We start from the raw sequence: 24,318 nt of genomic DNA on the forward strand, positions 1-24,318 counted from the left end.
GAGCTGGAAATGCAAGCCCGTGCGCATGGACTGTCAGTGGTAGCTTCATCTGCACTGTGCTCATCAGAACTGGCAGCGAGGGCCATCAAGCAGGAGCCCGTGTTGGGAGACTGCAACCAGGACATGTACCAGCACCACTCCGTCCCTGAGATGTCCCGAACGACAACCCTCGACCTCACAGACGGCACAATCACCTTCAGCGATGGCCTGGCAAACGTCGCCGAGTCCACAGCCTACAGTGTGCCAACGAAAGTCGGTTCCAAACTGGAAGACATCTTGATGGACGACACTCTTTCCCCTGTGGGAGTGACTGACCCACTGCTTTCTTCCGTGTCTCCTGGGGCTTCAAAACACAGCAGCCGAAGAAGCAGCATAAGCATGGAAGAAAATGACCATGGCTGTTAGCAGGACAGCTTTTTTTTTTCCTGCTACACTCTCCATATCTTATGTTAAAACTCTACTAACACCATGCTGGTTTTAGTTTTTTACCTTAATCTAAAGCATCTTTACCTGCTATTGTGAAGCAAAGCCCATTGTCTGCAAAACAAACAAAAACAGGTTCTCACACTCCAGGTTGTCTGTAAACATGATGGTGCAGCTAAGGAAATGTTTCGGTTGTTATGTGCACGCATGTAGATGTTATTTTTAAAAAAGCATTGTTTACACTGGTTTTTTAAAGCATTAAATCTCATTCGTGTTCTGTACAGGGAAACTGGCTAATCATGATCTGTGGAGGGTCAGTTCTAAGCAAAATTTGAAAGTGTGGGTTTAAAAATTTTGAACTCAAGCGGTATATATAGTAACAGTGTGCACATGAAAATAACCCAATAAAACAATGTCATTTTAATGTGTTCTAATGATACGTGTATATATCTATAGACTAATTTGGCCAGCAGCTGTCCTACAGACTGCAATATACAATGAAAAATGAGAGAGAGAGGAAAGGACAGAGAGACAAAGTTAGTGGGCATTCATTAGAGGTCATAATAAGGTAATTTGCAAGTCAGCTTGTTGTCCGAGCTGGACAGGATTATGGGGAAGTCTAGGGGTGTGAAAATCACAGATGAGGAAACTGTGATCCATAGTGAAAATGTTAACCTCTGTAGATACAAAATTTGTCACTTTTGTTCCCAGATATGAGTGTGCCTGATCCTGGCATTCAAGAAGAAGGCTCTAGCAGGAAACTTATCACTGAATCTCCCGTCTCCACACCCAGTGCTAATTCACCTGTGTCAAGAGATTCTCATTGCAGAAACGCCTTTGCTGTGGGACCCCTAATCGCTGAAACATTTGTCAGATCTTTGCCAGCGGATGGTCTCCACCTAGTGCATATAGAACGTTCTTCTCAGATTCTTCCTGGGTTAGGTTCCCAGCATATTGAGGTGTGGTTTAGTTTCACAACATAGCAGACCATGACCCAGGACGTGACAAGTGGCTCAGTGGAGATCAGTTAGAGGTCCTCTTTGTACCAGCCTTAAAAAAATCCCATTTTGCATGTTGAAGTCAGGGCAAACTGCTTCATATCACTTCTTGAACCTGACAAAGAAGCACTGGGGAGTTTCAATCAGCGATAAGAGAAGTTGTGACCCTCATTTTCTTCTTCCATATTCTGCTCGTCTTCCTCCTCACTCAGTTGTTTGTCATTCTCCGCCTAGCCATCTCTTAGAGTCTGTTGATTTGTCTCACTGTCGTTCTCTTTCTTTCCTATGGGTAGCAACCTCTTCCTCTTTATGGTTAAAGCTCTGCATGCACCCTCTGCTCATACTCTTCCAGAACCGATACATATCTCTCTCTTTTCTCCTTCTTTTCCCTCTGCCCTTTGCCCCTTTTTTGCTCCTTTGTCACAGCAGGCTTGTCATCACCTGTGAGAGGATTGTGGGAAGGAGTCATTGTGTGCATCTGATCTGTTTCCTTGCTTCTTGATTACTGGTCATGATCAGCTCGGTGGTTGGATTGTCTGTGCCTGCACTGCTGTGTGTTCACCAGCAGAGAGTGCTGATAATCCACTTTGTTCTGTGAAGGTCTGAGCCTTTCATTTTTCACAACTTCACAATGTCAGCTGTTTTGAACACTTTAAAATGAACATTTTTTAAAACTGAGTTCTTTTGACCATTTAAAAGATAATCTCTATGAGCTTGTTAAAAGCAAATATATCTTGGCTTATATTTTCACGTACTTTTCCTAATATTTAAATTATTTCATGTTTGGTTGCACAATCATTTGATTTGCATACCCTTCCTTCGTTTTAAACAGTTATATTCAGGATATTTTTGAATTTTAAGAATGTTTATATTGAAAATACTGATATGGAATATAGTGAACCTTGTGGATTTTTTGTGCTTTTTTTAATGTAAGATACCTGCATTGTTAATAAACACTGGAAGGATGTCTAAATTCAAGGATGGATATTTTGGTTTGCTAACCAATGTTTTATATATTCTAACAAATGTATTTAGAGTTTATAAGCATACATTGTATTGTATGAATGATTGTAGTTAAATATATAACACAGAAAAGGCTTTATTGTTATTTCTACTGTTAAACATGTACAACTGTAGCAATGTAATTAGAATTATGCCTTTATGACAATAACTGTTGAAGATGTTAGATTTTGATTAGTGCTACATTGCAGCTTGTGAAAAAAAGATAACTGTTACTTCAAATAACTGTTACTAAATATTAGTTTTTAACATACAACATTGTTGTATATGTAGTTGCAGTGCATTATCTACTTTGGTGTAGAACTATGCAATTATAATAACTGTATTTAAATATATTGTGCCTATGTGTTTTACAAAGACATTATGGTGTTAAGAACAAGGTTGGAGAATTTATTTTCAAATTGTACTAATGTATTGAAAGTGGCAGAAGAGAGTTGTGTTCAGAATGAAGTGCCTTAAATTTCAAAAGTAGGTCTTTTTTGGACTTGCACTGACTGAAGAGTGGAGTGTGTTTTCCGAATAGGGATTTTGGGTCATGTATTATATGTATCAGCGGAAAGTTGTTTATAGATGTGCTACAGCTGGAAAGAGCACCAAATCTAATGATTACACTCTCCTTTTTCTCAACACTGCTCTTGGGCAGGATTTTGTAGCTGTGGCCCCAAAAATGGTTTCAAACACCCGAATGGCACAAGAAAGGGACAGCACAGCTTTGAATTATGATATTTAGATGTTTTTTAGATAAAAAAAAACGTTTGCAAAGCAAAAATGTTACTTGCCATTTTCTAAATATTTCAGCAATAAACTTAATGGTGTCTCCCTATACGGATTCCAAATATCCTTTGGAAGCAATAGAAGTGGTTTCTTGGTTAGAGCTACCAGTCTGATTACATGGTTACATTGGTTGAACTTCTTAACATAGCCTTAAAAAAGTGCTTCGAGGAGAATGTTCAAATACCACTTTAAGTCTGTTTTATTCTTCCTTTTGTTTGAATGTGATTCAGAATGGACTGCCAAATATATTGCCATAAGTCAAAATATGCAATGCAATAGATTTTCTTTATTTAAATGTATTACATTTTGTTCTTCAAAATACAAAGCAATAATTTTACTATAGCAATCTGACATCAGAAGTAAAGCACAAAAGACATGCACTTACAGGGATTTTCTTGAATCAAATGATGCACTGGGGAGATGCCTTTTATTTTAAGAGATAGCACATTTAAGATTGTTATTTCTTGACAAAGTGACATTAAAATACTGCCTCTTGCTGAGATGCTTGGTACTGTAATGTAATTAATACTTAGTCACTGTTGACTGAAGCTGTGACCTGTGTATGATCCTTATTATTGTCTGATATGGGTCAGTGATAACATGTATTCATTGAAATTGAATGTGGAAACAATTTCATGATAGAGATATTAAAGTACATGGTTTTACACATCTGTGTCTGAGAGGGATTTGTCCTGGGCTCAGTGTGAATTCGTTTTGTAATGAGGAAAGAAAATCACCTGTCATGTTCTGAAACCAGTTTAATACATCATTCACTATAGGCTTTGGTGTCTCTCACATTGAGGTAAATAAGTATTAAGAGGCTAAATTAAATTACTGCAAACTACTTCATGTGTTTGTTATCCTTTAATTCCCATTACCTTTCTTACTGTGGCATCTCTTTGCTGAGAACCAGCACAGTGACATTCTGAAGATAAAAAGAATATCAAATCCTTTTATTAATGTCTGTTTTCACTTAAACATTATTTAATATGATCACGCAATTAAATGGCTTGAAAGATAGTACACCCATACATGAAACTAAACAAAACTGTTTTAATTTAAAAAAAAAACACTTTTATATCACTGGTTGGAAAACATAAAGTGTACACTATTTCCTTTCTTCTAACATTTTTCCATCACACCCTCAACATACATATACTGCATACTGTATGTACTTCATATACACTATACAGAACGCAGTTTAAGTAAATGCCATATTAAAAATCTTCAAATTTCTTCACAAGACAGGAACTTATATTTCAAGTAAAAATGTTGTGCATTGCAATTACACTGCCATAATTGTTTTGTTTTTGAAATCACATCTTAAGAAATTGTTGCTGGTTACCATGCCGTACACTGTACAATCCAAAACATTTGTACAATATAAATTTACGTTTATTATAGGTCTACAATTTGCCGTATGATAATAATGAATAATCTAAATTTAAAATGTGGACGAGCTCTATTTAAAATCATTTTGAACAATATACAATACTGTAGAACAATTTTTCTTTATTACAATTAATTCCTTAATAAAGTCTAGAATTTTTGTCAATACCTATAGGGATCTACAGGAAAATATTTAATAATATTTATTTTCAAATCCTGTCCTTTCCTGTAAAAAAGCCAAAGCATTACACCTGGCACAATATCAGCTTGCTTCTGGTGGAATTATGTATATAAAGCTCGTTAAATGTTGCTACCTGTGCCTCTTATTCATATTCAAAACCGCACAAATGATCTTCACTAAATTTGGAACATTGATACAGATAGACATGTCGGGAGACTAAGGTAAGTTAACAATAGTATAATTTATCTAAAATTTCCTATATTTCGACTTTATCGTTCTAATTTTTAAAGCTCGACAAAATGCATACAATAATACGTTCTAGCCAATAAAAATAAATTTCGCCAAATATATTTGTCTCAATCAATAGCCTTACATCCCCGTGTACAAATTGCCCTAAAATGTTTGACATCTGTCATAATGTATTCTGTAACAATCGGAGAAGAACTCATAGTGAAATGTCACACTGTTGCTTTGATTTGATGTTGGTTTGTCAATGTCCTTTCATGGGCATCACCATGTCCTCCAGCTAGTTTTTTTTTTTAAAAAAAGGTAATGATACACGTACAGACCACAAGATGGCATGTATTGGTGTTTTGGGGATAAAGGTTTAACTTAATAGTGTAAATTATGTATAGGGTGAGAATGTCTCATTAGCCAAGACGGCGTTTCTCTAAAGTCCCTTCAATTACATAAATGTTAACACTTTTTTAACACTGACAACAAATTGAAAGGTTTTTAATAGCTGCATTCAACTTATAATGTTCACAATTTCTATTTTGCTGCCCTTGTTTTGATGTTCTTTAGTACCTTTATTCTAAAACACAAACAATTTGAAACAATCACTGAAAGTCTCATCATACTTTGTGACCGCTGTCTGTGTATTCAGTGCTGAGATCATCACACCATTTCTTAAAGGCTCGATCCAAGACGTCATCACTGGTGTCGTTAAAGATTTCTTTTAAAAAAAACCAGACATTTAATTTGTATTTATTCCATTAAAACTGGTTCAACAGGTTTGTAAATTTATAACGATATTGGTTTGTGTGTACTTACAGATGATATTAGGCCCTTTAACTACTTGCTTGCTCAAATTTTAACACATTATTGGCTTGATTGATACTACTGAAAAGATTCCAAATAATATTCATAGATATTTAATAGGGTTATTCCATGCTGAAAAGAGAAGAAAGAAAACACAACGTTTTGACCGTGGAGCCTTCTTCAGGTGTTTTCTTTCTTCTCTTTTCAGCATGGAATATACAGTACCTACAGTATTACTTGTCCCTTTGCAGCCTAATAGATCTTAATAGATCTGTAAGTGTGAAGTAAAAACAAAAAAAAGTAATTCAAAACCACAAAATTGGGTTTTACCTGCTTGTCCCAAGCCTACCGGCAAGGGCATTCTCATCAAACCACCGGAGTGTTTCAGGCGTTCACGCAGTGATTTCTTCACCAGGCTCAAGTTAAAATCTTTGTGCCAAACTGGAAGCTCTAATTTCCTCATGCACTCAATTATTCGGTTTCTCTCTCCCAGGGTTAGGAGGCCCCTTTCGTTGGAAACATACACCATGAATGCCATGTCTATGTTAACAGCTTCTCCATGCAATAATGCCGGAAGGACTTTCTGGGAAGAAATATAAAATAGATATTACTTTCACGGAAATTACTTCCAATAAGATTTACGTTGGCATACCATTAAGGGCAACAGCTGGAGTTAAATGTTTATGAGAGCACATGCTTACTTAACACGACATTACAGGCATGTAAACGGGCATGTTCACCACTCTTAAAATATCCATGAGGCAACACACTAAAAAAAACACAGGCGTTCTTAATTTAGGCTATATCAGTTTACTCTACTTGCATGAAAGTATTTGATGTCCATAGACATATTGTCTAATATATCTAGATGTTATGTGGTGACAAATACCAATGACTGGTACAGACAGAATGCTTACTTACTCTATGAAAAACATTTTCACCTTGCTGCCTTGTACAGTATGATATTTGAAGTTAATATTCAGTTTTCAAGAAATATCCAAGACTTGGTGATTTACCATTTCTAATTCTGGACTTATTAGATGACCGAAGTCCACCAAGCGATCCAGATCATCTTCCCACAAGTTGGGGGCCAGCTCTTCCAGCATGGTTTCAATTGCGATCCTTGTAGTCATTGTGGCAGCATTCCTGTGATCTAACAAACCGTTGCTGGACTGAAACTTGGAATCTAGCAGGAATCTGCCGTGGCTGTCCAGCATCTCAAACAAATCTTTGTGTTTCATAAGTGCCATCTGGGAAAAGCAAACAGAGAAAGGGGCGCGTGGTACTGCCATTAAATGCAAAACAAAAAGCTTTTCCGTATCTCACCTTTCATCATACAGTTCAGTTCCAATGCAATGAGACACCATAAGAACAGTATTTTCCCTGCCCTGTCCATGATATTTCACAAGTATTTGTTGCATAACACTGCAGAGCCTAGTTATCATCACTTACACCCAACTGGTACACATTGTTGTTTTTTCTGTCAACATTATTTTGGCCATGATTTCAATGACTGGCCGCATGCAGACTTCCTGTTTCTCCAGGATGCGTGGAAACCCTATAAAGTTAAATAACCTGGAATCCCACCCTTGCTGCCTGACATAGAAATATGATCTGTAAACTAATTAAAGCGGCTCAGGCGTCACGGATGTCAGAAGGGACGAACCGTGGAAAGGCAGGAGAGAGGAAAAAGACCCATATGTAAAGCAGCAGAATGAGGGATTAGCCTGGGCTCAGCAGTTCAGGAGTCATATAGAAACCAATGCCCTCAGGCAGCGGACGTGGGGCAACCTGGATGCTATGCGGGTCTCAGGACATCCGAACGTCAATGCTGAGCGAAGGTGAATCAGAGACCCGGAAATATACAGCCCCAGAGAGAGGGACAGCAAAGCACAGGAAACTAGGGACAGGACAGAGTAGGAGCACCCTCTGGCTGCAGAGGGTGTGACATCAGGAAGAAAACATCACATTTAACTGGGAATTTGCATAGCTGTTTGCTTAAAGAAATCCAGTCAAGCTTCAGGCTCCTTTCTTGACTTTGAAAGACCAGAGGTTCTAATTTAGGGCGGCGTCTTTTTCCTTTATCTCTGATCCTCAGCTAAGTAAGGCTTATACTGTATATACTGTAGGAGGAAACACTTTATTATTGACTAATATAAAACGTTTCCATGCAAGAAAGTTATCCCTGGTGTTATTATTTATTTTAACCAATTGATATATTATACTTTTAGAGACTAAGGGGATGAGTGACAGCTAGAACAAATAAATATATTTTTTTTACAGAACAGCTTCTTTGGGGTCTCTGCAAACCCAAATTTCTGTTTGCTGTTACAACAGAATCTGAAAGAAAAACATAGCCCTTGTTTAACTCAAGGGTCAAAACTTAAAAACACTCCTCTACTGTGTATTTCCAGAGGTTTCAAATAATTATGTGACTATCCAAACATGCTGTATTGTTGAACCCAACCTTCTTTCAAGAAAGGGCTCAATCACTCTCAGGTATTTAGAAACCAAAATGAGCTGGAAGAGCTGAGCAAACTCCTCTCATTTGTAACCTTTCTTGTATTCTTATAATAAAATGACTGAAAAGAATTACTTTATTTGTTCAAGTATTTTGTCTTCTGACATTCAGATTGTATATTTGTAAGGGAAACTATAAAATTCAACCGGAGGCTTTTATATTATAAGGACTAATATCAAGGAGCAGCAAGAACCTGCCACCATGAGTGGACAAACTGCAGAAGGGTTTAAGAAGTATGGTGCAGATCGTTTTACTTTGGGAATGGGAAGCACAGCTACTGTACCACACAATGGCAAGTCATTGAACAGCGTCTTGTATTTCTTTATAAGACACTCCCCTTATCACTGATCCCATTGCCTTTTGCTTGAATCCCATAAATACCTTTAACATCTCTGCCAGACCGTTGGAAATATGTCGTCGAGGAACAGTTTGGATAAAGGACCTATCTAAGAAAGCTGCTGCTGGTGGAATGTAGCTGCCCAACTTGTTTTTGCACTTTGCAAAATTGACACCTGTCTTGGCTCCCACACTAGCGTCGATGTAAGATAAAAGAGTAGTTGGGACACGAATGTAAGGTGTGCGTCTCCTATAAAGAGAGGCGGCCAAGCCGACGATGTCTAGGCACACCCCTCCACCTATGGCAATAATAGGCTCAGTGCGCCTGTCAAGTCCAAATCTATGAATCTCATCCAGGATTCTCATCACCAGCTCCATGGACTTGTTCTCTTCAGTGGTCGGGAGGGGAAGGATTTTATAGATAACATTTCTCGCTTCAAAGTAAGCAATCACTTCAGAGCCGTACAGTTTGTTAACAGTCTCGTCAATGACAATAAAGCGCTTGACCGGCTTGGTGCTTCTCTTGATGTGCTCCAGTTCCTGTGGGTCTCTAATGTGACCAGTGAGCAATGTATCATTATGGGGATCAAGCAGGTTCTGTGACTCAACCACTTTGTAGCTGAAGTAGATAGGGCTGACAACAGTCCAGGAAACTCCATGCCCAGTAGCAGATTCGTAGCTGTAACCAATAGAAAGTTGAAAACATTAGAAGACTCCAACCCATCATTAGAAGGTATGGAATGCACCAATAATTGCTCTAGGATAAAACTTGCCGTAACACATTCCCTTCATTGAAGAATGAGGGCTTGGCTGCTCTCTGCTTTTGAAGGGCTCTGGCAAGTAACAATGCTCAACAGATTCACTGTGAGAACCAACTGATAATAGTTTTGTAATTGAACTATTGGATCATAAATCTTAAGGGGTAGGATGGTGAGTGTGGGATTACTTTAATTATGCAACCAAGTAAAATAATACTTGATAAGGGCATATGTTATATTAATGGCCATTTAAAAATGTCTTAATGCAAAACATGTTTGCAAGTAAATTACTCCTAACGATTTATCATTTACTTCTGTAAATTTAGGTTCAGAGAAGGATGAGTGAAAGCCAAAACGACTAGATATTATTTTATTAACATGGACAAGGCAGCTACTCTGAGATCTCTGTACAATTAAGTCTATTGCTAATAAATGTTTGTTCACTTCCAAAATGTCTGTTTAGTAATATAATAATATTAGTATTATTAGCAATAATAATTTAGATGTTTATCCAGAAATGCAGTTCACAATGAATAGAACCAGATAAAAAAAAAAAAACTGATAATCGCCTTATGTATGGCCTTTCATTTAATTCAAGATAAAATCACTCATCTCCACCTACAGACTTTTTAACAATTGAAGAGAAAATCCAAGTTTACATACCACCCAGGATTAATGTTCGAAATCTTTACCAAAACAGACAAAAGAAACAAAAAACAATATTAGGGTCAAGGTCAAAAGGGTGTCATTTTAAAGCAACTAAAAGCATGCTTCACTGTCAGCTTATCATTTTAAATTGCTCTGGGGCTCATACCTCTATCACCATGCACTAGCCTATCATATGACATTGCAACTGTAAGAGGTATCTGCCTGAGGAGGACTTTTTTAAAATATAATTGCTCACCAACATCTGGTGCTTAATAAATGTCACAGGGATTTTTAAAAACTTTTAAGAAAAACTGTACATGTGCCTAGTTATATCTATTTTTTGTCTGTTGTGTTGTTTGTGTATGGTCAAAAATATTTTGGTGCACCAATTATACCAGTTCAAACTGCTTGTACATGAAATGTACTCAGGGAATAAAAGTTATTCCGATTCTGCCAGAATTGGCTTCAGTCCAAATGTCAGATTTTATAACTTGCTACAGTATAGTATGTTATTTTTTTTTCTCAGAAAGTCTCCTGAAAGACTATTCGGATTTACTGAACTGAGAACTGCAGATTCCAAAATATTAAATGTAATGTGTTTGATACACATTTTATAGTTTAAAGAAATATTCATAGACGTAAATAAAAAAAAAACACAATCGTGAAGCATTCCCATGGCTCTTCTTGGGTAACTGCGTTTCGGTAGGCTCCACGTATTTGAAAGTTTGATAACATTACAGGAGACGAAAACCTGTTTCCTTGTTTTACCAGTCTTTCATATCTCATTGCAACGTTGCTCAAACACACCGGGTGTTTTTTTATAGGATCATCCGTCCGCATGCCCTGTTCTGGTATGATATAACCTATTGTATAAATCTATAAACCTATAAAACTATAAGTATATAAATTACATAACCTATACATATTTGCAAAGTGTGTATTTACACGATTTCAAACAGATGTATTTATTGAAATTTGTATTTATTAAAATATGGCTTTGTAATAATATAGCCGGATTTCACAAGCTTTAGTGCAAAGAAGAGCGAAAGCGCAGGTCTAATCTTTATCCCGTTTAGACTCTACATAACTTACCTTGGGTCATTTGAAACTAGTTTAATAAATGTTACAGTATGTATTCCACTGCCACTGTATGCATGTACTGTAAATGCCACTGTATTCATGTAACGATTCAATTTTTATTTAAAAACAATACACTTGATACTTACATTTTAGCTTCTGAAACGTGACTGTGGGCATTCAGAACTCCCGTCTTGCGGACCCAGGTGTTTTTAAGCTGTACCAGGTTGAACTCGGTGTCTTTAGACATTTTGCCGTTTGGTGCATCGCCTTTATTTTTGCTCATCTCACCTGCATTTGCAGCGGCTGAAGCGTCAGACAGCAAACTAAGTGGCATTGCTCTAGCTAATTTTAAGTTTGTGACTTCACGGACAGGGTTTGCAGGCAGTGCAGAGTCTACAAACCTGACAAAGTTATATATATATCTACCTTCGGGGGTCAGTTCTAGGTGTTAGGGAGGGACTTGCATCACGCCTTTCGAGAGGGTTGTGTAATTTAAATCAGGAATGCAAACTGTACGTTACACAAAATGGTATGATTTTTTGGGATAACACCCGTGAAGAAGTGATTATGTGTATTATAAAATAAAGTGAGCTAATAAATAATTTTAAAGTGAGTATATTTTGGCCATTTACCGTATACAGTATGTACAGTATGTTTAAATTAGGACTGTGCATTAATTGTGCTGGTAGACAACCAGCGTTTTTTTTTCATTGGGTGAATAAGTATGTCTAGAGTATCTTATTGAAAATGGACATATTGAAGGAATGATGCGCTGTGACACCCAGTGAAAAACTGACCAGCCAGTGTAAAGTCAGGGGTGTTTCTTACACTTCCGTATTCTGCGAAGGTGCTTTCTCTGTCCTCATTCATTAAAGCAGATCTCGCTGAAGGTTATCATTATTGAGTAACTGCACACCACGAACTACAGAGATCTTTAGGTACCTTTTCACCCAGGAGCTAAAACCGGGACAATCTGTAAATGAAAAGACATACTGTACACCCGGCGCCCTGTGACAGCCTGAAGTTCGTGCGATCACCTCACACATTGCATTGCACACAGAAGTGCAACAGCCCAACTTGTATATTAATACCGACTCTTTGTTTTTCGTTCTGCTTTTAACATTCTTAATATACTCTGCTGGGTTCATTTTAGCGGTGAAATAACTAAAACCTAGCTGCAGGAAATACCTTTTCTTTAATTTCTTCTGCTGTAAGTTCTGATGTACAGTAATTGTTTTATGTAATATCACCCATCTTTTGTTCATGCAGTCACGTTGCCTAGCACTACAAAGAGCTGGAATTTCGAGTTTTTCAACTGCTTGTGTAAGCTCAGAGCTGTCAATCTAAGCGCTTACACAATTTAAAATTTGCTCTGATAGGCGGGACAGCCCAGCTGCCGCGTCGTCCATTGAAGTCCCAGGATAGGATGCGTGCCACGTGTCTCCGTGCCAAAGCTACTGGGGTCGTTTTCTTCTATCACCATGCAAACGTCAAAAGGTAAGAATTCTCTTTATAACTCTTTTACTGTTATAGCTGTGCAATGAAGATGAATTGGGGGAAATGCAAGCTCAGGAAGGTAGTATGTTAGTCCTTGCGGACAGCGCAGTGCTTTTCCGTCCTGAAAGAATAAGATCCAGTTAACTGCATATTTGCTCCCCGGATAGGATTGCAGAATGAATGGTCCTGCACTTTCCCTTTTAATGTTTCTTTTTCGCCACACCAACTTTTTAGAGTCAGACACCTGTCAGTATCACAACCCCGTTTACACCCTTAGCTTCTGTTCCCGAGCTGGACTGCATGCAAGTTGTTTCCCGAAGAACTTCCCATCCGAACTGTGACTCCATTCCCCTCTGTCCTCCCACCAATACCAAACACTTCGCTTTCACATACTGATTCAGACAATGCTTGGATTCACTAACACTGAATGAACATCTATATTTGCTATTATTATTGTGTGGTAAAATATTGTTACGCATCCTTAATTTACTATACTGTTTCGTTCAGTGAATTTCAGTACAATTTAAGAGCTTTTGGAAATAATCAGATACTATCCAATTTATGTCAGGTAAAGACGAAAACTGCAAAGTGCATTACTTGCTATTGCTTGCGTGGAATGACAGTAAAAATAATTTTTAAAAATGGAAAAAAGTGAACTACTGTTTTAACATATACATGCGGTAAATTCGGACAGGGGAATAAATTGTGGCAACGTTAAATAGACACAAAAAGGGATAAATGACTCCAAAATTAAACATGAACAATGCATGAAAATTTTAATAATATTACAAACATTACAATAGGGATAATATAAGGTAACCATATGTAACATGTAATATACCATATATAATATAAGGTAAAACGTAAATAACCTCTGTATTCAAAGATATTGAACATATTAAAAGATTAAAAACATTTGTTGATTTTGTTTCTTATTTTTAAAGATTGTAAGAATCAATTATTAATTTCACCGTTGAGGTAAGAAAAAATCATGAAACTAACAAAAGGCTAAAACAGTAATCTCACAGGAAAAAATACTGTTTATAATATTAATAAAGAACAATTTAAAATATGTTTTAAAGACTTTTCAAATTAAAACTTTATTGAAGCCATTACTCCAGACAAAATATTTAGCTTGTTACAACCAACTTTGAAATTATTCAAGTGAAATTTCGCCAGGTTGAAATTTTTACAAAACAAAGTTTCATAAATTTGTGTGAATATGTAGTCATTGTAAAATAAATGCCAAGGGTGGTGAGGTTTGAAACCAGTTTAAAGTTGGCAAAACTGTAAAGAAACAGAAGCAAATAACTTGACTTAATTTAGTTATTAAATTGCATCTGGTTTTAACACTCAACATTTTGTAGAATTTAAATGGTATCATCATTCATAATATAATTAAAAACTTAAATAAATTAAAACTTTATTGAAGTCATTACTCCAGACAAAATATTTAGCTTGTAACAACTGACTTGTAATGAAAAAAGTGAAAAAAGGTCATAACTGTTTCCCCAGGTTATAGAGGGAGTTAATTTAGTTAACGGGTTTCTAGTATAAATAGAAAAATGCTTATTTGTGCCTTTTTGTCTATTTTGTTTTTATAGCACTTTCCATGTTAAAGTGATTTACAAATCCAGGTTACTATGAGCACTATATGAGTTACTATAATTTTACTGTATACAGTATGTATTATTGCCTTTCATGCATGGAATAAACCTTTACCTGTTCCTTTACAGCTTACGCATGCTGATGCAGCTACCTATGTGAAGATATCTTTGAGCCACTTTTTGAAACTAATGACATAGAATAGCATGGGAAGTGTCTTATTAAGTGCTGTATTTGTTTGACTATGAGTCAGATTATCTACTGTATGTCCTGAAATCGTGTTAAAGAGACAAACACTGAAAGCTTCCATACACAAGATTAGTCTTAGCTATTATAACTTGTAATGGAAGTGTACTGTCATGTCAGACAGTTTTCAGTCATGTCCTCACAAATAAATGATTTTTTTTTCCCCCCAAGACTGTATGAGACTCGGTGGCATGGTAGTGCAGTGGTCAGCACTACTGCCTCGCAGTGCTGGGCCCTGGGTTCAATTCTCACCCTGGGGTGCTCTCTTGTGTGGAGTTTGTGTGTTCTCCCCATGTTTGCGTGGGTTTCCTCCAGGTGCTTCTAGGAAAACTGGCCCCAGTGTGTGTGTGTGCCAGTCTGTGTTTGTGGCCTCCCATCCAGGGTGTATCTTGCCTTGCACCTGGTGCTTGCCGAGATGGGCTCTGGCTCCCCCTATGTCTCTGTATTGGAAGAAGTGATTAGAAAATGAGTGTGTCAGACTCCGCCGCACCAGCTTCAGAGCAGGGAGCTGCATTAGCATGTGAACAGTAAGCACCCTGGCGTGTACAGTGGCTATAAATGGCAGGGCGCTTACAGTTCATGTGGTAATGACACAAGAAGAAAACTACCCTACAGTTCCTCTACATACTGTAAGCTTGAACCTGAGTAAAACATGTCTAAACTACCCATGTTCTCCCCTGCAACAGAGGTTTTGTTCTCTTAATATTCTCGTCGTAAATCATGCTTTTTTAAAAATGTCCCTGGGATATAAATCGATCTCTTTGACAGTTTCGTAAAAGGAATAAATGCCTTAAATGTCTGAACAATGATGAGGTGTGAATCCACTGTTCTCCCTGAGGGGTCCCGAGTGGCTCAACCGGCTGGTTCAGGGATCTTGAGTGGCCCTAGGTCTTTCCTAGCTGTGACTGACACGTTGCTGGGAGATTAAGTTGGTCAAGTGGGCTTGAGCCGACCAAAGTTAGCCTGATTGTGCAGCAGTGCCCTCTGTGAATTTTGGGGCACTTGCAGGGGTGTCAGCGAGTACCCCTCTCCCAGATATGTTAGCAAGCTCTATGGAAATCAAAAACGTGAGCACTAATAGCACATGTTTCAGAGAGCAGTTTGCACCACTCCCTACCTGTTAGCAGTGGTAAACAGTGTGGATTATCAGTTGAGATTCCAAGCTGTGACCTACTGCTAAAAAAAATAAAATAATTCCCTGTTCTAAAACCAAACTTCTGTTCGGTTTGTTAAGAAAGATCAATTTTAACACATGCAGCCCATAAAAAGAGACTTAGGTGTGAACACTTAATTTAGGAGCTTTCCTGTTCGTGATTAATGGGTCAATGGAATATACAGCATCTGAAACACATTCCCCAAGACAAAAAAAAAAAGAGGGCAGCTGTAGCAGGTTCAAGTTCATCGAGTTCATTTGCGAGAAAGTGTGCGTGCGCAGAGCCATCTTGTGGTCAGGCGTAAGTATGGCGCACATTGCGAGAAAACGCCGCAGACTTCTCGGTTGTGAAAATAATTTCTTTATAATGAACACAATTTAAAATTGTTCTCTCGAAGTCGTTGCTGAAAGAGAGAACAGTATAAATACTTTATTCATAAAGCATTAACAGCGTGCTAAGGGTACACCTTTTGTGTCAGATGAGGAATGAAAGTAAATTGTAAACAGTCCAGTCCTGGTCTTGGAGGGCCGGTGTGTCAGCAGGGTTTCATTGCATAACATTTAATCCATATTTTTAAATGGGCTAAATTAGCTACTTACTGGCTTAATTGGGCCAATTTAACAGCTTCTCCTAGTTCTTTAAGTGCTCCAGGATCTAGTCCTAACAGTCCTGTTAAAAAGCATCATAGTAGATCTCTTCGGATTGCCTCTTAAACTACAATGCATTATTTAAAACTTCTCAATTTTGATTGTGTATCATAAGGCTTTTAACTAAAGTCAACTTCTTGTGCTGCAAAACGTGTTCTTTATAATGATAACAAAATGCTATTGGGATCTCACCCTACTTGCCTGGCTAGGTTTTAAATTATTTATCGAGATGGCCAAATGCCAGGCCAAACTACGGGCTTGACATAGTTAGACCTAGCCCTAAATCATCATGTTTTGACTTGGTGTTAATTAAAACATTTGGCAAACCGTGCAGATGTGTTATAAACAGTATGATGTGTGTAGTTTAGTTTTTGTAATTCTTTTTGTTTGAGATTTTCTCATAAATTACATTTTTACCAAAACAAAGCTTCATAAATTTGTGTGAATATGTAGTCATTGTAAAATAAATGCCAAGGGTGGTGAGGTTTGAAACCAGTTTAGTTGGCAAAACTGTAAAGAAACAGAAAGCAAATTAGTTAATTTAGTTATTAAATTGCATCTGGTTTTAACACTCAACATTTTGTAGATTTTAATTGGCATCATCATTCATAATAGTTTCTGGTTATTGAGAAGAATGACATAAGGATTCTATCATTTGAATAGAGAAGGAATTAGGTTGATATTTTGGATATAGTATTGATTGGGATAATGCATACTGGTGCTTCTGCTTTCTGATTTGAGACTGTTACTGTTTCTTCAAAAAGAGACAAGTCTTATCTTATATCTTACATTTGTTCTTTTAATGCTTTGCATGTGTTTTAGTATCAGATACACCCTTGGAGTTTGTAGTGGAATACTTGAGAAAAGCCAAAGAGATAGCAGATGGCATTCCAACTCTTCCTAAAGAGCTGAAGACTTGTCTACAGAAGGCTCTGGATATTTCGTATGGTCTAGACATGTATCTTGAGGAAATGACCAGTCATGAAAGTGAACAGCTTGGTGAGCTTTACAGGTATTTATCCCAGAGTGTATTTACAGTACTGCACATGTTTCTCACTGAACTTTAATACTTGTATTAATGCATGCATCATTGATGTAACTTGTTGGTATTATAGGAAAACAGTGGCATGCGACTGGAACAAATTGCACCAGGAAGGAAAAACATTGTTTAACCTTCCCAAAGAGTGTATAACTGGTCATGTTGAAGGTAAGACGCATTTGATCTCCTCCTGTTTCCATGCTTAAAAAACGTCTGTTGTGCAGCTCCCTGAAAGTCTTAATTTAAAAATGACTGTTACTCTTCTGGCAGGTCAGGTCCTGAAGACACTTGTCGAAATAACGAAGGCTAAGAGAGTCTTAGAAATAGGCATGTTTACAGGGTATGGAGCTCTGTCAATGGCCGAAGGCTTGCCAGAAGATGGCACTTTAGTTGCCTGTGAAATTGAACCTTATCTAAAAGAATTTGCCCAGCCTATATTCGACAAGTCCCCACATGGCAAGAAGATAACCGTGAAAATTGGGTCTGCTATGGATACCCTAAAGGTGAATTTAATTTTAATGTTTGTCTGTCTAAGTCCTCCTTTGCATGATTGAAATGGTAAGCTTGCCTGTGTGGTTCAGCTCAAGCAACTTTTAATCAAAATCCTTAAAACATGACCCCCCAATGCCAGCTAACTAAAGCTTTTCCAAACAAGACTTCTCATTCATGTGGAACGCTTCACCATTCCTGATCATAGCAAACGGGGTGTAAGAAATGAGACGGTTGTTAGACACTGTTTTAACTGGTGCCTGTTTTCTTATCTGTGTGTCGGTTTCTAAAAGAAATTAGTTTTGAGGTTCGTGCTGGCACAAGCCCGGAGGTTAAGCTGCAATTTGAATTCACGTTTGCCTTGCCTGCTCAGTGGCTATGGGTTGTGCCGACAAGAACCCACCATAACAAAGTCAAGGACTTAGGTTTAGCACTACACTGAGTGAATAAATTATGCATGAAATTTGCTGGCGCCTCTGGTGTGCAAAATTGCTCCTTTGAAATAAAAGGTTAATTCAGAAAGGAGTCCAAAATAGCTGGAAATTGCCGGGATAAGTAGATAGTATTTTTTTGCTATGAGCTGTTATTATCAGAAATTGCATTTTCTTTCTAGTATCCCTTGAGAGCCGGCTACACCAGGGGATATAAAGAGTGCTCAGTAGTTTATCATTTATGACTACAAAGAGCTTTGTGTGTGTGTTCTGGTTGTAATATAATGAAATAGTTGCTAGAAGACAAATCATTATTATTTATTTTTGTGTTCACGTCTGCAATCTATTACATTTAGCATTCATCCACAATCTTGCATTTTTAAGCATTTTATTTCCTTCAGTTGTGTCTTGAAATTACTTGTTTGGATTTGATATTTTCTTTTCCTTTTTTATTAAAAAATAAATTGTAAAATTAAATATATTGGCTATGTATCATATTCTGTCTCACCAGTGTATTAAATGGTTCCACATTTATTCTGTTATCAATTTCTAAATGGTAAACTTAGTCACTGTGACTTTAATACCTTATATTTCTTGTGGCTTAATGGTACTTTTAATATATTGAAAGTTTTTTCTGTTCAGTGTGGATATTAGCAAAACTTTGTTGCAAGCATTAGAACTAAGTTCTGGAGCCTTGATGTTTTACAAGCAGCTGAAGAAAACATTCTGCTTTTTTCATTAGAGTTTTTAATTATCCACAGAAGCAAGAGAAATTCAAAGACATTTGATTCTGCTTGTGATCTTGCTCATACCCAGTTGTTTCTGGACAAAATGTTGAAAAGAGTAAACAAGCTCATACTGATTTGACATAAAAATATCCATTGATGTATTTTAGTACAGCGAGCTTTTAATGGTCTGTCTTTTTATGAGAACCTATAGGATATATTGTAACCACATTACTTAGTATATTTTTTGTAAAGGAAGGGTAGTCTACAAAGTAGAGGAGGTCATTCAGGCTGAGCAAACACACAACAGCTACCATTTAATATAGGCAAATTCAGATCGTTCCACGCATAAAGTATAAATATAAAACAAGGATTGAGATGACAGTGAGCTTCAAAAAGCTGTGAAAGGTGTTGATATTGCCCCATCTTCTAGAAAATATGGGGAAGCAACATAAAAGACGGATAGCGTGTTAGGGTCCATAGCTTAAAGTCTAGAATAAATAACAAAGAATAAGGTAAAATTGTACAATGTATTACTAAGATGTGATTTTTGTAATATTTTGTGCAATAATGGTCACCACTAATATAAAAATATTGCTGTTCTACACTCAATCCAGAGCAGAGTGACCAGGTGTATTCCTGGCCTTAAAAGAAAGTAAAAGACCGTAATTTCGTAAGAGAAGTTTTTAGTTTCGAACAGAGACAAATAGAGTATATTCAGAATATTCAGAATCGTAAAAAGCATTGAGCAAGTCACTCCTGCTGACTTTTCAGAATAAATCAGAGGACACAAGTGAAAACTAAGGGGAAGTGCATTTGAAATTGAGGTGCATGTTTCTGCAGTGTGGTTTGTGGTTGTCTGGAACAAGCTACCCAGCCATGCTGTGGCAACACGTGCCCTGAAGAAAGAAGAAACGGCAGGATGAGATCCTCCAGCAAGTTAGCTACAAAACACAAATGAGTTTGATGGGCTGAGTGGCCTGCTCTGGTCTGTAACATTTCTTATGTTACTTTGGTCACTTTTCTGAACTCACATAACAGATACCTTCTAACAGAAATTCATTGTCACGCATAGTCAACTCTGACCTTTTCTTTTTGAAGGAGTTAGCAGCTGCAGGAGAACAGTTCGACATGGTGTTCATTGATGCAGACAAACGCAACTACATCGAATATTACACATTTCTCCTGGACTATAATCTCCTCCGGATGGATGGCATGATTTGTGTGGATAACTCTTTGTTCAAAGGCAGGGTTTATCTGCAGGATACAACGGATGAAAATGGCCTTGCCCTTCGAGAGTTTAACAAGTTCATACAAAATGATTCCCGTGTACAACAGGTTAGTATAGAAGGCCTCAAGAAAATTTCTTTTGTGGTGCTCTGAGTTCTACCTGATTTCGTCTTTGACCAGTATGACTAAACACTGGTGCTTCAAGGATGTATTCCAGAAATTTGAGTTTTTATTCAGATGAACTTTCGGCCAAATTTATATTGGCATTTTCTTTTCCATTTTATTTTTTAAACCTACGTTTAGGTTTTACAGTGCCGGAACATTTAATGTTATATTATCCAGCCATGCTGTGTCCTTGCCAAAATGAATATGAGCTGTCCTTTGCTTTAATAATCCAGCGGCATCTTAGATGGCTGTTGTTGTGTTTATTTAGAAATGAAATATGAACTTTACAGGACAGATTTTTTGTTCATACAGTAGGTAACATTCAGGTGTTTCCTGCTTAAACATTTGTCTGTGATATGATTATTTTATTAAAAGAATTTGTGACCTAATAAATACGGGGGTGGGTGGTGCAGTGGTCAGCATTGCCTTGCAGTGCTGAGGCTCTGGATTGAAAACCGGACCTGCGTTGCTGTCTATGTGGAGTTTATATGTTCTCCCTCTGTTCATGTCAGTTTCCTCCACAAACTGTAGGTTACAGTAATTGACTTCCAGGAATATGGGCCCTGGAGTGAGTGTGTGTATTTGTCTGTGTTTGTGTGTACCCTTTGATGGACTGGCATTCAAAAGGATGGATGGATGCATACTAGGTGGTTAATCACAGACTATTCAAAGCATTGAAAATATTTTTTTATGCATCTTTCAAGATTTTTTCCTGACATTTTGGTCTATTTAAGGTTATTCTTCCTGTACGAGATGGGATCAGCGTTATTAGAAGAGTTGCTTTAGGATCATCCAAAGAGGTAAGAAGCAGCACTTTAACAGTTGGGGATATTTTGAACCACAAGACATTAATTTGTTTATTGTGTGTTTCATTGTGTCATTACTGTTCTTTGTATAATTTTGTATAATATAATATGTTACATACAGTTTATGTCTTGGGAATGATTGACAGCTTTGTGATTTTTGGAATTAATGATGAGTGCTAAGAATTTAAAATGTACTACTGTGCAGAAAGACCTGTATTTTATGTGCATGAGTATTGTAATACTATACTTTAATGGCTATGAGAATAGGAACAGGGGTACTTTTTCCATTAACAATTGAATTGTTAATGACTTTAAAAGGTTTAAATTGTAACAGACACTGACACTTAGATAAGCCAGTAATACTTCAATCTGTTCACTGCTGTTGCAAGTGCATTTTATGCCTTACATTATATGCTTCTAAATCTTCTATGAAAAATTTAAACATGCTAATGACATTATTAATGTTCATGTCTTTCTCTGCAAGTGTCTTTAAATTCACCGTTCCTTCACAGAATACCATTTCTTGGTCAGTGAGCCTCAACACTGATCTTTAATATCTGATTTTCCCTCACACAGTCCTTTCAGATAGTTTTCTACTTAAAATGTGTGTTCCTTTTTCAATTACCACTTGGTGAGTACTTTCATTTTCAGGTGTAATATATTGTAATATTAAGATTTCAGTGAGCAGAAATGGGGTCAAATTCTTGGCGGGCTATTAATGCACTTCGCCAGTATTCTTCACAAATGTTTACTGTTGCACTAAATTCCTGTGATTTGCCAAATGAATTTTCTCATCGAGAAACCAGCTTCAGGGATTTGATAACTGGTGGCTTGAATCTTTTTGGAAGCCAATTAAAAGTCAATGAAATAGGGTTTGAATTTTTTTTGGAATTGTACTATTAAGTAGTTTTTCAGAAAAGGATCGGTAAGGCTTTCTGAATTCTGCGGTGCCTGGACCTGTGGTCAGACTGTTGTAAGCCCAGGTGCAAGTTTGAGTATACCCTGGGCTCAGATGACTACACTTCTAAGCCACATGCGTTTTTTACCGTAGGATGGGATCTTGAGAGACGAGGTTTTTTTTGGCAAGAATGGGAAAAGCATTCTGCAGCGCCTGAGGCTGGATGGGAAGGCTGCGTACGTGACAGGGGGTGGCCAGGGCATTGGAAGAGCCATGGCACACGCGCTGGGCGAAGCAGGGGCAAAGGTCGCTGTAGTGGACATCGTCAAGGAAAAGGCAGAGAGTGTGGTCAGTGAGCTTACTGTGAAAGGTAATGTGCCCCTCAAAATGACAGTGTGCCTTACATTTAATAAGTCTGGGCCTACGTCCTTTCAAAACAAAACTAAACTTGTTAATTTCTTATCTGAATCCTAATTAAATCTGCCCGGAGAACTTTGTCTCCTCTGAACCACATTCTCCTGTTCTCTGAAAATGCTGTACTTAGGTAGTTTCATATTCAAAGGGCCCAACAGTCCAGAGCTTATCCTGGGATTTCCATGGCGTTAAGCAAAAGAAGAGCACATGACTACCCCCATAGATGGGAGGCCAGTCCATCACAAGACTGCTGTTTCCCATTCCTACAGCTAGGTGGGCTGTAACAGCTGGGGTAAAGGTACAACAATCCACCAGCAACCGTTCCTGGTTCCAGAGGCATATTTTTATGCTATGCTGCCCCTGAAAATGCTGTACTGAAAATAAAATATATAGAATTAAAACCATAAATCGTTTGGCTTTAAAGTACGAAAAATGTTCCTTCTTAGAATCAAGAGTGAGCATGGTTGTTTTTGTGCAGAAAGGAAAGTTCAAGAGCTAATTCTTGTCACACTGACACTAAATTAAAGGATGAATGGCACAGAGGTACTGTAATTTGTAAAACAAGCAAGTTCTCTTTTTCATAATTGGCATTTTTGGACATTGACAGTGATTGTATGTACAGTAGGATATTTAAAACTGAGTGTAACAGAAAATTTCTGTGCTGAGCTGTGAAATTTTTAATGTCAAACACGTTTCAAGAAGAGAGTTTTGGTTTAGTGACTTCCGATTGTAAAACAAAATGACTAACGGTAGTTCAGTATTTCACCAGCAGGGGGAACTGCAAGCTACAGTTTGAGCCGCAGACTCAGAGATTTCAGAACCTCTGAAAGTTACAGAGCATACAATGTACGGTACATACTCTCTCTTGTTGATATTAACGCAATTATAACTTCCTAGTTTCAGAATTGAAATTCTACCAAACTAGTTATTATATGTGTTATGTGAGGGGGGACTCCAAAATTAAAATTGTTTTCAATGTTATTATTGATGGTTACTGCTGAACTTTATTCAGATATACAGGCAGTGCATTTTTAATTCTAAAACATTTTTTTTTCCAGGAATACAATCAGTAGCTGTTACTGCTGACATTAGCAAGCCAGAAGATGTTCAGCGAATGATTGAAACTATTGCATCAAAATGGGGAACAATTCACATAGCATGCAATAACGCTGGAATAAATATGAATTCAGACAGTGAAGACACATCTTTAGAAGAATGGGACCAGACTTTCAACATAAACTTAAGGGGCACTTTCCTTTGTTGTCAAGTACGTAACTTAAGACGGGTCAAACTGTACATGCTCAAGATGCCAGCTAACAACGTATTATTTTTGGTGTAACCAATGCCCCTTTGCCAAATGAATGATAAAGTACACTGTAAAACATATAAACTTTAATCTTTAAATATTTTAAAGCTTTATTTCTTTTTTCTGGAAATTACAAGCTAAAAATAGAATTTGTTCTCCAAAACACCTCTTTTTCTCTTTCACTCCTGTATATCTCTGTGTAATTTGTTATCATGTCAATATTAGCGTGTTCATAAAAGACTCATTTGTCTTTCTGTAATTCCTGTCACAGGCTGCAGGTCGTATTATGCTGAAGCAAGGATATGGGAAGATAATTAACACAGCATCCATGGCTAGCTTAATAGGTGAGTGATGAGTCTCCTGTATTATTATTTTCACTCTTTATCTCCAAATTTTTAATTTCAGTTTTCAGAGTGATGTAAGTTGTATTTACGTTATTAAACCTCAATGTGATGTAGCAGAGATAACCTTAACTGCAGTGATAATCCTATAGAAGC

General features: G+C 37.3%; 3 protein-coding genes across 12 annotated transcripts in view; 2 read left to right on the top strand and 1 right to left on the bottom strand.

The window, feature by feature from the left end:
* The window catches only part of mitfa (melanocyte inducing transcription factor a), a 72,187-nt gene extending 68,305 nt beyond the window's left edge, over positions 1–3,882 (top strand). For all 9 annotated transcript variants that reach the window (XM_088636302.1, XM_088636307.1, XM_088636303.1 and 6 more), the window contains one exon: positions 1–3,882. In XM_088636302.1, the coding sequence (XP_088492428.1) occupies positions 1–405 (405 nt within the window). In that variant the 3' untranslated portion in view covers positions 406–3,882.
* eevs (2-epi-5-epi-valiolone synthase) lies at positions 3,482–11,593 on the bottom strand. Of its 2 annotated transcripts, XM_088636312.1 has the most exons (6): positions 11,316–11,593; positions 8,729–9,362; positions 6,843–7,076; positions 6,157–6,409; positions 5,646–5,740; positions 3,482–4,140 (listed from the first exon to the last, which is right to left on the bottom strand). In XM_088636312.1, the coding sequence occupies exons 1-6, from the start codon at positions 11,501–11,503 to the stop codon at positions 4,099–4,101; spliced, it is 1,446 nt and encodes a 481-aa protein (XP_088492438.1). In that variant the 5' UTR covers positions 11,504–11,593; the 3' UTR covers positions 3,482–4,098. The 2 variants fall into 2 exon arrangements, with proteins under 2 accessions (XP_088492438.1, XP_088492439.1); XM_088636313.1 differs by having other exon boundaries at positions 3,482–5,740; positions 11,316–11,591.
* Positions 10,823–24,318, top strand: part of LOC148661877 (uncharacterized) — a 19,178-nt gene continuing 5,682 nt past the window's right edge. Inside the window, exons 1-10 of the mRNA XM_088636314.1 lie at positions 10,823–10,940; positions 12,549–12,666; positions 17,141–17,330; positions 17,434–17,525; positions 17,628–17,860; positions 20,104–20,340; positions 21,132–21,218; positions 22,255–22,471; positions 23,574–23,782; positions 24,093–24,165. Of these exons, the coding sequence (XP_088492440.1) occupies positions 12,651–12,666; positions 17,141–17,330; positions 17,434–17,525; positions 17,628–17,860; positions 20,104–20,340; positions 21,132–21,218; positions 22,255–22,471; positions 23,574–23,782; positions 24,093–24,165 (1,354 nt within the window). The 5' untranslated portion in view covers positions 10,823–10,940; positions 12,549–12,650. The remainder of the gene's footprint in view (positions 10,941–12,548; positions 12,667–17,140; positions 17,331–17,433; positions 17,526–17,627; positions 17,861–20,103; positions 20,341–21,131; positions 21,219–22,254; positions 22,472–23,573; positions 23,783–24,092; positions 24,166–24,318) is intronic.

This window comes from Lepisosteus platostomus, chromosome 6 (assembly GCF_059453375.1).
Source record: "Lepisosteus platostomus isolate fLepPlt1 chromosome 6, fLepPlt1.hap1, whole genome shotgun sequence".
NCBI lineage: Eukaryota > Metazoa > Chordata > Actinopteri > Semionotiformes > Lepisosteidae > Lepisosteus > Lepisosteus platostomus.